The 11,572-nt window shown below is 55.1% G+C and overlaps 1 protein-coding gene across 1 annotated transcript in view; it reads right to left on the minus strand.

Moving 5' to 3' along the window:
* LOC144723247 (teashirt homolog 3-like) overlaps positions 1–7,060 on the minus strand; it is a 65,480-nt gene extending 58,420 nt beyond the window's left edge. Inside the window, exon 1 of the mRNA XM_078601832.1 lies at positions 6,906–7,060. Within this exon, the coding sequence (XP_078457958.1) occupies positions 6,906–6,945 (40 nt within the window). The 5' untranslated portion in view covers positions 6,946–7,060. The remainder of the gene's footprint in view (positions 1–6,905) is intronic.
* Between the last annotated feature and the right edge of the window lie 4,512 nt (positions 7,061–11,572).

An 11,572-nucleotide genomic window follows, 5' to 3' on the forward strand; every position in this document is an offset into this window, starting at 1 on the left:
CGAAGCGCCGTCTTATCCCTCCTCCTCGCTAAGAGCTCCGGCAGGGGAATCTCTGCTCAACTTCAGACGATTCAATAACTCGCGCCGTGAAAATAAAAAACCTTGCCGAGGAGCGTGAGCGTGTGTGTGAGTGTGTGTGAGCGTGTGTGTGAGTGTGTGTGAGCGTGTGTGTGTGAGCGTGAGCGTGTGAGCGTGAGCGTGTGTGTGTGTGAGCGTGTGTGAGGGTCTGTATGTGTGAGCGTGTGTGTGTGAGCGTGTGTGTGAGCGTGTGTGTGTGTGAGCGTGTGTGTGAGCGTGTGAGTGTACGTGTGTGTGAGCGTGTGTGTTCGTTAGCGTGTCTGTGTGTGTGAGCGTCTGTGTGTGAGCGTGTGTGTGTGAGCGTGTGTGTGTGTGTCTGTGTGTGTGAACGTGAGTGTGTGTGTGAGCGTCTTTGTGTGTGAGCGTGTGTGTGTGTGAGCGTCTGTGTATGTGTGTGTGAGCGTGTGTGTGTGTGAGCGTGTGTGTGAGCGTCTGTGTGTGTGAGCATGTATTAAGCTCCCCTTTGGGCAAACTGTCAGACTCACGCACGCATTATCCCATCCCCGGCTTAACCTCTTCGGCCAATTGGGTTGTTACCGTGGATGTTCTCTCTCTCTCGCTTCCTCTCTCAATATGCTCCGCTTAATTTCCCGAGCGAGTGTGACGGGGGGGGGGGGGCGCTGCGGGGTGGTTCGGATTGGGGGTCGCGGGGGGTGATAGAGGATAGGAATTATTTAAGAAGGCGCGGAATCAATGAAAACACTAAAAGTTACAATACAATCCTCAAAGATGGTGCGCGAGCTGGAGATGTTGTGAGAGACGCGTGTGATGTGTGAGCGTGAGGTACGGGACGGATGTGAGAGCGTGGTGGACGTGAGTGAGGGGTGGACGTGAGTGAGTGGTGGATGTGAATGAGTGGTGGATGTTAGTGAGTGGTGGACGTGAGTGAGTGGTGGATGTGAGTGAGTGGTGGATGTGAGTGAGTGGTGGATGTGATTGAGTGGTAGATGTGAGTTGTGGATGTGAGTGAGGGATGGACGTGAGTGAGTGGTGGACGTGAGTGAGTGGTGGATGTGAGTGGTGGATGTGAGTGAGTGGTGGATGTTAGTGAGTGGTGGATGTGAGTGAGTGGTGGATGTGATTGAGTGGTAGATGTGAGTGGTGGATGTGAGTGAGGGGTGGACGTGAGTGAGTGGATGTGAGTGGTGGATGTGAGTGAGTGGTGGATGTGATTGGTGGATGTGAGTGAGTGAGTGGTGGATGTGAGCGAGTGGTGGATGTGAGTGGTGGATGTGAGTGAGTGGTGGACGTGAGTGAGTGGTGGATGTGAATTGTGGATGTGAGTGGTGGATGTGAGTGAGTGGTGGATGTGAGTAAGTGGTTGATGTGAGTGGTGGATGTGAGTGAGTGGTGGATGTGAGTGAGTGGTGGATGTTAGTGAGTGGTGGACGTGAGTGAGTGGTGGATGTGAGTGGTGGATGTGAGTGAGTGGTGGATGTGAGTAAGTGGTTGATGTGAGTGGTGGATGTGAGTGAGTGGTGGATGTGAGTGAGTGGTGGATGTTAGTGAGTGGTGGACGTGAGTGAGTGGTGGATGTGAGTGGTGGATGTGAGTGAGTGGTGGACGTGAGTGAGTGGTTTATGTGAGTGAGTGGTGGATGTGAGCGAGTGGTGGATGTGAGTGGTGGATGTGAGTGAGTGGTGGACGTGAGTGAGTGGTGGATGTGAGTGAGTGGTGGATGTGAGTGAGTGGTGGATGTGAGTGGTGGATGTGAGTGGTAGACGTGAGTGAGTGGTGGATCCGAGTGAGTGGTGGATGTGAGTGAGTGGTGGATGTGAGTGGTGGACGTGAGTGAGTGGTGGACGTGAGTGGTGGATGTGAGTGGTGGATGTGAGTGGTGGATGTGAGTGAGTGGTGGATGTGAGTGAGTGGTGGACGTGAGTGGTGGATGTGAGCGAGTGGTGGATGTGAGTGGTGGATGTGAGTGGTGGATGTGAGTGGTGGATGTGAGTGAGTGGTGGATGTGAGTGAGTGGTGGATGTGAGTGAGTGGTGGACGTGAGTGAGTGGTGGATGTGAGTGAGTGGTGGATGTGAGTGAGTGGTGGATGTGAGTGAGTGGATGTGAGTGGTGGACGTGAGTGAGTGGTGGATGTGAGTGAGTGGTGGATGTGAGTGAGTGGTGGATGTGAGTGAGTGGTGGATGTGAGTGAGTGGTGGATGTGAGTGAGTGGATGTGAGTGGTGGACGTGAGTGAGTGGTGGATATGAGTGAGTGGTGGATGTGAGTGAGTGAGTGGTGGATGTGAGTGGTGGATGTGAGTGGTGGACGTGAGTGAGTGGTGGATGTGAGTGAGTGGTGGATGTGAGTGGTGGATGTGAGTGAGTGGTGGATGTGAGTGAGTGGTGGATGTGAGTGGTGGATGTGAGTGAGTGGTGGATGTGAGTGAGTGGTGGATGTGAGTGAGTTTTGGATGTGAGTGAGTGGATGTGAGTGGTGGACGTGACTGAGTGGTGGATGTGAGTGAGTGGTGGATGTGAGTGAGTGGTGGATGTGAGTGAGTGATGCGAGTGAGTGAGTGGTGGATGTGAGTGAGTGGTGGATGTGAGTGAGTGGTGGATGTGAGTGGTGGATGTGAGTGAGTGATGCGAGTGTGTGAGTGGTGAACGTGAGTGAGTGGTGGATGTGAGTGCGGGATGACGCGAGAGGAGATGCGAGAGACTCGGATGTATCCGATGGTCGCAAGTGCATTGCTAACAATGCGGCCGTTGCTATCGCAAGAGGCGCGTTTTAAAAACCTCGCAAGGACCGTGAAACTAGCCAATCAACATCTCCCCTCCCTACCAAATCCACTGCTGGATTGAAGGCAGCAATGTTGGTCGTTGGGGGAGGAGGGTGGATGGAGGGGAGGGGGGCTTCGTCTGACCATATTTCACCGCGTCGGTTGGTGAACAAGAGCGGTGTTATGAGTGACCTCGACCTGTGCAGAAAATAAAGACAGATAGAGAGCGACACTGTGTCGTGTGTATGTTGAGCTTCTTTCGCACCGTACGTAGCCGACCGCGCTAATCGGAGGTGCAGAAGACATACACAGAATGTAGATACATAGCTGCACTGTCGCGTGATTGCTAGCCGTGGCGGGAATCGAACACAGGTGACTGATCACGCCAGCCACAGTTCGCCCTTAGCGTAGGCGAGCTGCAGATCAGACCTCGACATCGGCATCCATCTCCTGAATCACGCGTGGCCTTGCCGCGGCCGTCACGAGCTCGAGGAGACATGGTGAGTCCACCCTCCTTTCCCCAGAGCCGTGAGTCGTCTCGAGACGATATCCTCCGCCTGGTTTTACCGACACGACGAATAGATTTCCGTACCCTACGAGACACGGGTGGGTCGTGCGAGTCGGTTGGTTAGCGGTCATCTTATCTCGCTCTCTCGATCCGAATTCATCAGTTGGGGGGGGGGGCGGGGGGTGGACAATGCAGATAATGAAACAAATAAAAAATAAACATTGCGACTTAATGCTTTATCCCGCTAAATAGCTGTTCACTCGGTCATCAAACTTGCGGCAGCCATTAAGGGGAGCCCGGAGAGTCGGGACCGCTCTCGATAGAGAATGAAAGCACTCAGGCTGCCAGGTTTTGATTGACCATTAAGCCCGCTGATGAATGTGCCTGTCAGGCGGCAGACAATTAAATCAAAAGGGAAACAGAGTCGTTCTGACGGGCCGTGAGAGGCGGAGACGGTGCGGGGTGGGACGAGAGAGAGAGACATCTCAACTAACCACTGGGCCCTTTTCGCAACCACCACCACGACCACCACCACAACCACCACCACCACTATAACCAGCACAACCAGAAACACCACAATTACCACAACCACCACCACAACAACTAGATCCACCACAACTACCACCACCACCGCGTTTCGCCTACTCGAACCTCCCTACCCCATGCCGTGCCTGTCGCCGGATATGCGAATATCATTTTCCCTCCGACTACCTTCTGATCGCGCCTCTTCCACCTCCTACTTCCTCCTTCGACACCCCCTGCTTCCCCCTGCTTCCCCCTGCTTCCCTTTGCTTCCCTCTGCTTCTTCGCAGCGATGCGTTACGCTCCCTCTTCCTGCTACGCCCTGCTTACCTCCCCTACGCCCTGCTTCATTCCCCTACGCCCTGCTCCCCATTTCGCTCCCTCCTCCTTCACGTTGCCTCCCCTAACAGCCGCGTCCTCTGCCACCTTCTCGCGACGACCTCACCCCTTGCTTCTGCCCCCTCCCGTCGCTCGCCGCGATCTCCACAACCCCACGCTCCGCTAAGCCTCCCCGGGTCTCTCCCTGCCACCCTTGCGCCTTGTCCATCGAGCCCGCGCTTCCCCGCGTCCCAAATGCTCCCCAGTGGCTCCCTTGAGCTTGCCCCAACGTCGAACCTGCACGCGCGCCAGTGTGTAGACCACTGCGTTAGCCCGTGGCTTGTGGCACGGTGCGTCACGGTGCGTCGCGGTTTAGCACGGAGTGGCACGGCGTGGCGCGGCGTGGGGACGGCGTAGCACGGTGTGGCTAAGATGTGGCTAAGGTATGGCACGGAGTGGCACGGAGTGGCACGGTGTAGCACGGTGTGGCTAAGATGTGGCTAAGGTATGGCACGGAGTGGCACGGTGTAGCACGGTGTGGCTAAGATGTGGCTAAGGTATGGCACGGAGTGGCACGGAGTGGCACGGCGTAGCACGGTGTGGCTAAGGTATGGCACGGAGTGGCGCGAGCATTTCGTGACAGGTGCCAACAATCTTCCGCGAGTATCCCACAGCGGTCGGCGGCGTAACCGCGTGTGCGTGGGTCTGTGTGCTGGTGACACACACGTATACACACGCACACACACACGCACACACGTATACACACACGCACACACACACACACGCGCACACACACACACGCACGCACACGCGCACACACACACACGCACACACGCACACGCGGTAGTATAGTGGTAATCGCGCTGCAATACGAAACCCGGCGACACGAGTCCTATTCCCGCTCACGGCCAACACCCGTGCCGAATAATTGAACCGGTCCTGCGCCTCCTCCCCCTAGGTCGACTCAGCATGAAAATGAGTACCTGGTGCGACGTGTTAAAACATCGACACTATGGAGACAAAGGCGGCCGATCGGGCGGGCGGGCGTGGTGCCGGCCACCCACCCAATCCCTCGTGCGCCGTGCCGGCCTTCAAAGGTCCGCGCTAATCGCCCTTGCCCTAAAAGTCTGTTGGGGCTATACGGGAAAGAGGGGGGGGGGGCTGCGGAATCTTTGTCTTTGTTGTTTGTGTGCCGGGTGACACACACAGACAGAGACAAAGACACAGATCACCCTATAGCCTTAAAATATTGTTGGGGCAAGTGCTGTTAGCGAGTAGCACCGATGAAGGCCGGAACGGCACACGAGGTGGGTGAGTGGGTGGGTGGTTGGTCAGCGCCAAACCTGCCCGGCCGCCTTTGTCTCCCCCAGTGGCACCACTCACACACACATCCATACGCGTGTTTATCCTCTTCGGTTTATTCTAACGCAGCAGACGCTGCAGTAGCAGCGGTCGAGAGCGGGGCTGATTTATTGATGTTTATCCGCAATGAATAGATCAAAGTTCCTAGCATGACGGACAATCAATCACACGTCAAATCGAGGATGGCAATTCGTCTGCGAAAACTGCACCAGACGGAGGCTCTTTGCTAGGATATACAGTACTGAATATATATTTATATATAATGTGTGTGTCTGTGTCCGTGTCAGCATAGTTATTTTTTTTTGCGTGCGTTTTCTTTCGTTACGTCGGTAAAAAAAAGATCAAGCGAATTGTAACTGAAAGGGGAAAGAAAGAAATAAAAATAAAATACAAATAAAATACAAATAAAACAATGCAATCAACTCAGATTTTTAGCACGGTTGGATCGCCGCACCTCCGATTAGCACGGCTGGCTGTGTACGGTGCTAAAGAAGTCCAACATAATATACACACGATCTATCTATAAACAATATAAAAGGCCATCACGCTCACTGTCCGTCGCCTTTCCCGGCGCTGTGTCGTGGTAAAAACTAAAACGAAACTATTAAATTGTTTTACTTTACCAGGCAAGGCTCCACTGACCTCTACATCGTGTTTGTGCAGAAGCGACCTGGCGATCACAAATTATAGTTCAACGTGGAAATGTATTGCAGCCAAATACTCTAAAGAAACACGTTTTAGTTGTTGTTTTTTACATGTGGAGGGAAAAACCGGAGAACCCCGAGAAACATCCACGCGACCACGGGAAGAGAGACACTGCAAAACTCCAAATACACAGCAGCAAGCGCCAGGGTCGGGATAGAACCCACGACATCCTGCATATCAGGCGAGGTAGTGAACATCTCCTAGCCACCTTGACACAACATGACAGAGCAAATGGAAAACTCAACAACTGCGATACTGCTCCCCACTGTGTTTTCCTTCCACCCTCCCCCCCTTCATTCGCATTCATTAACTAATTATCAAAGCATTCTCAACTCTCACAAAAAGTGGGCAAACCAGGTTACCCATCACAAACTTTACCCCCACCCCCCCGAGCGAGACACCCATGATACCAGCCGCGCGGGTGCTGTGTCCGCGTCTGTCTCACATCATAGGCAACGCACAACAGCTCACATGACAGACAGCGTGGAACGCATTACACACACACACGTGTATGTGCGTGCGCGCGCGTGTGCGTGCGTGCTGCCCACCACTACAGAGAGACGGTGGGGCGGGCGGGGGGTGTGTGAGAGAGTGGGGAGATAGAGAGACAGATGGCAGAGACAGGATGACAAGTCACGGAGATACAAAGACGGATGGGGGCACGCAACATCCAAGCACACCGTGTTGCTTACCGGACGCACGCCTCGGCGCTTGCTGCTTCCGTCGCGGCATGCTGATGAGGACAGCGCTGGCGATGCGCGCCGGGTCCCGCGTTGACACGCAGCGCGATTCGGCGCGCGGATCGTTCAATGGCGTCTTTAGGCAGCGACTGCCTCTCTCTCTCTCGTCTCGGGATCCCACCTCCCGCTCCCGCCCTCTCTCCCTCACTCGACTCTCTCCCTCCTGCCCGTGTCCTCCCCACCTCCTCGCTCCAGCGCCTCCCTCCCTCCTTCTCTCCTTCCCTCCCTCCCTCCACTCCTCTCTCTTCCCTCCCTCCCTCTCTCACTCGCAACCCGCCTCCACGCTTCTCCGCTCGCCACTTCCCACCACTCCCAGCGACCACAACGCGCGCTCTCTCCTCCTGGATTTGATTCCCACCTCTCCCACCGCACACCCCCCACCACCACCACCCCCAGCACGATCCCACGAACCCCCTTTGCTCTTCGGCCACTCAAAGTCGCCAGTCCCCGGGCAGGCAGAACTCCCCAGGCACACGCGATGGCGCGATGCGCTCCCCACGCACGTGGTGTCGATGCTGATGACGACGACGATGTTGTTGTTGTTGGTGGTGGTGGCAGTGATGATGCGGATGATGACTGTGGCGGTTGATGGCGAGGCGTGGTCCCCGCTTCGGAAGTCGCAGCGTGTCGCCTCGGAAAAGGAAGGTTCGTGTCTCTGTTGCGTGTCTCTCGATCAATCTGAACTCATCCACTCTCTCTCTCTCTCCCCTTCTCACTGCACCTCTCTCGAACACCACTCACTGTCCGCTCTCTTCTGTTCACTGCTAGCGGTGTTCGCGGCGCGCGTTTTCAGGCTCTCTGATGCCACTCCACCCCCCGCACCCCCCCCGCACCTTCCCCGTCCCAACGAGGAGACGGCGCTTGAGGCACCGCCGCTGCGAGGGCGACCCAAGGGGCGCCTTTGACGCGAGGGCGATCGCGGAAAAGAGAACGAGAGCCAAGTCCCGTGCGTGTCCGCCTGTTTGTTCCGCCCTGTTGTTCCGCCTGTTTGTTCCGTCCGTCTGGCTGTCTGTCTGTTCGCGTGGCTGTCCGTGCGACCGCCCGCCCGCCCGCGTCCGTTGAGTGGCCGGCGCGCGAACTCACGGATGTGAGAATGTTGTAGTGGGCAGATAGCGGGGAGGAGGAGGGGGAGGAGTAGGAGGAGAGGGATGGATGTGGGACGGGGTGGGTGGGTGGGTAGGGGATGTTGAGGGGCGGGGGTTGTGAGAGAGAGAGACAGACAGAGGGAGGGGGGAAGAGTGATTGAGGGTGGTGCGGTTGAGGGCTCTGTGTCTTTGATGAGCATGTGGGTGGGTGGAGGGGTGGGTAAGAGGTTGTTTGGGTGGTTGGGTATACGGGTGGATGGGGGTGGGTGGTTGGGTGGGTGAGTGGGTGGATGGATGGATCGGTGGGTGGGATGGGTCGGTATACGTTTCTGTGGGTGGTAGGGTGAGTGGTGAGTGGGTGAATGGGGTGGATGGGTAGGTGCGTATGAGAGTATGCGAGTGGGTGCCTGAGTGGGTGGATGATTGAATGGGTGGTTGGGTAGGTGGATGCGTTGGTGGGCGGGCGGGAGTGCGGTTGGCAGGGTCGGGTGGCTGGACACGTGGGTGAGTGGCTGGACACGTGGGTGAGTGGTTAGGTAAAGGAATGAGCGCATCATCGATGACACGGCGCTCGATCGCTTCGTGCGCCGTGAATAGATGTTCGCCCTCGGAGTTGCACGATGCTTCCTTCAGAACCCCCCCTACCCCCACCCCTACCCCACCCCAACCCCCACCTCCCAACTCTGATCGCCCCCCCCCACTCAACCTCACTTTCCTCCCTCCCCTTCACCTCGCTCTGCAGATAAGCGAGAGACGACAGAGACACGAGGGGAGCGCAGTCACCGCTCCTCATTCCCTCTTCCATCCCGCCAACTCACCCCCCCTACCCCACCCCCCCATTAATTTTCCTCCTCCCCCCTCCTCTTCCATCCCCCCTCACCCTCCTCCTCCACCTCTCTCTCTTTTTTACGATCAGTGGAAACAAGAAGATGCTCGGTGTAGTCGGCACTTTGCTTCGTTCATCATTTCGATTTTTTTTTTACTTTGCTTTATGTAACCCCCCTCCCTCTCCCCTGCCTCCTCTCGCCAACTAACCCCCCCCCTTCACCCGCTGCCCCCCCCCCTCACCCACTGCCCCCCCATCACCTACAACTCTCCGCCTGTATCGTGGCTGCCGAACCTGTCGCGTCACGGGCGATTTATGAACAGAATCACCCCGTTAGTCAATTTAAACATTAATCTTTTTTTCGAATATGAAAAATTACAAAATAACTCTCACCGTGAAATGTGTTGTTGTTGTTGTGGTCAATTAAATAATTAATTAATTTATAGCAATTGTTCAGGCAAGGCTACTTGTGCATGGCAGAACGGAGATGTAGATGGAGTCAAGGAATCGGGCAGCGAGGGTGGATTGCTACTCCGCTGGGACGGTCGCGAGAGACGGCGCACGGCTCGGCTGAGGCTTTCATCCAGCAGTGGAAAGATAACTGCTGCTGCTGCTGATGATGATATATTTACGCATAGGAGGCGAGTTTCTCTATTCATCATTTCTCTCTCCATAAATCACCAACAGCTGGCAATCCAACGTCATCATCATCAACGGCCATGGTCAATCCACTGCTGGATGAAGGCGTTCCCAAAGCCGTCAACGCTACCACTGCTGTGCAATGATCCACCGAGCAGCATTTGTGGCTCCATCTCCGCGAAGGACGTTCTCTATTGTTGCGTCTTTGTCTCGTGCAGTTCGCTGTCTTATTGCGCGGTGTTGTGTCCGTGTGCTGTGGTCGTGTTGTTCGGCATCATTGTTCGTTGTGTGTTGCGGTTGTTATACGCTATTGTGCTATTGTTGGCATTGTTGTGTTGCAGTTGTACGATTGCGTGTTGTGTATTGTAGTGCATTGTGGTGCGTTGTTCATCGGTGCTACTCGCTAACAGCTCTTGCCCCCACAGTCTGTTAAGGCTATACGGGGGATCTGACTCTTTATAGTTTTGTGGTTGAATTGTCCGTTGTTGTGTGTATTACTGCCTGTCATAGTTGTTGTGTTTGTGTGTTGTTGTTGTTGTGTGTTGTGTATATGTACGACCCCATTGTACATCGCCGGATTCGTTGCTGGATAAGGGCCTCCCCTACGCCATATCGGTCATATTGGGGGTGTTTTAACCATACTTCACCAGCGTGGTCGAGTGCTAGTTGGTGAAGGCACTGCGTGGGGAACAGAACCGATTGAGTTATCGATCACCACTGTTGTTAGCCCTGGCCGGGATTCGAACCCCGGCACGCCGGGTTGGTAGCGCGGGGCCCTGACCACTGCGCCACCGCTCCCCACCAACGAGGCACCACGATTTATCCACTAAAACAACAACAACAACAACAAATACAGTTTCGTAATTGAAAATGTTGCTTCTTCTCGAATATTTTTAAAATATTGTCTTGAACATTTCGCCGATCGTGTGTGGTGTGCGTGTGTGTGATGCATGCGAGTCACACACTGCATTCTGCGAGAGTATAGCCACATACAAAATAGGAATTGATTCTAATTATCATTAATTTCGGGGGGACGTTCACAAACTAATACGAGTTTAATTATAAAAAAACACAGATAGAAGCGCAGCCCTGCGGAATAGACGGTTCTAGAGAGAGGGGGAATGTGGTTCGACTAACCCACACTGGCCCAGAAGTCGTGGATGGAAGTGGTGATAGTTACCCACACTTCACCCCACCACCACCACCACCACACGCATCCTGCCGATCACAGACTTAACCGCGGTGTAGCATGAGCTTCGCTCCAGGACTTTCGCCGTCGCTCGTGTTGGGTCCGCCGGATTCGTTGCGCAGTGCGCCAAGCACTTTGCCACCGCTCGACCCCACGACACCAGCACACGCATCGTGGTCATCGTCACCACCACCACCACCATCGTCATCGTGTGCTGACAACTCTTTTCACGGTGTAACGGAAGAGAAGAACCACATCCGCATTCTATTGATAATAGAGGTATCTTTTGGGTTAGATCGCGCGGACGAGTCTACCCGCTCAATAGGACGATGTCAGTTGACGTCGCCGAATAGTGGTGCTCAGTCGATGGATGCCCCTCGGAGGGGTGATGGGATAACGGGCTGGGTCAACCCCCCCCACGCCAACAACTCGGATTTGAACTCTCTGCCTTCCCATCGCGAGCCACTCGCTCGACAGAAATAGCGGCCAGCTATCACCAACGCTCCCCCCCTCCACCCCCCCCTCCACCCCCCTCCACCCGTCCCTTTTTAATTCTTAATTTAGTTCTTCTTCGTCTGGGGTCTACCACAGACCACGTGACGGTGTTCTCATCCCCGTGTCGGTCACGGTTTGGACAGCGCTGCTGCTGCTGCACCTTAAAATCAGTCGCGGTCGTAACGCGAAATTAATTGCGATGTTTAGCAATGTTTCTTAATTAAGTTTTGTGCGTGTGTGTGTGCGCGTGTGAGTGCGTGTGTGCGCGCACGCGTGTGTGTGTCCGCGCGCGTGCGTGTTTCGCGCGCGCGTGCGTGTTTTGTGGAGAGCGGTAGTATCAACATCGCCACTGGAGAGACAAAGGCGGCTGAGCGTGGTGATGGAG

The sequence above is a fragment of the Lampetra planeri genome, chromosome 17 (assembly GCF_965212315.1).
Source record: "Lampetra planeri chromosome 17, kcLamPlan1.2.h2, whole genome shotgun sequence".
Lineage (NCBI taxonomy): Eukaryota > Metazoa > Chordata > Hyperoartia > Petromyzontiformes > Petromyzontidae > Lampetra > Lampetra planeri.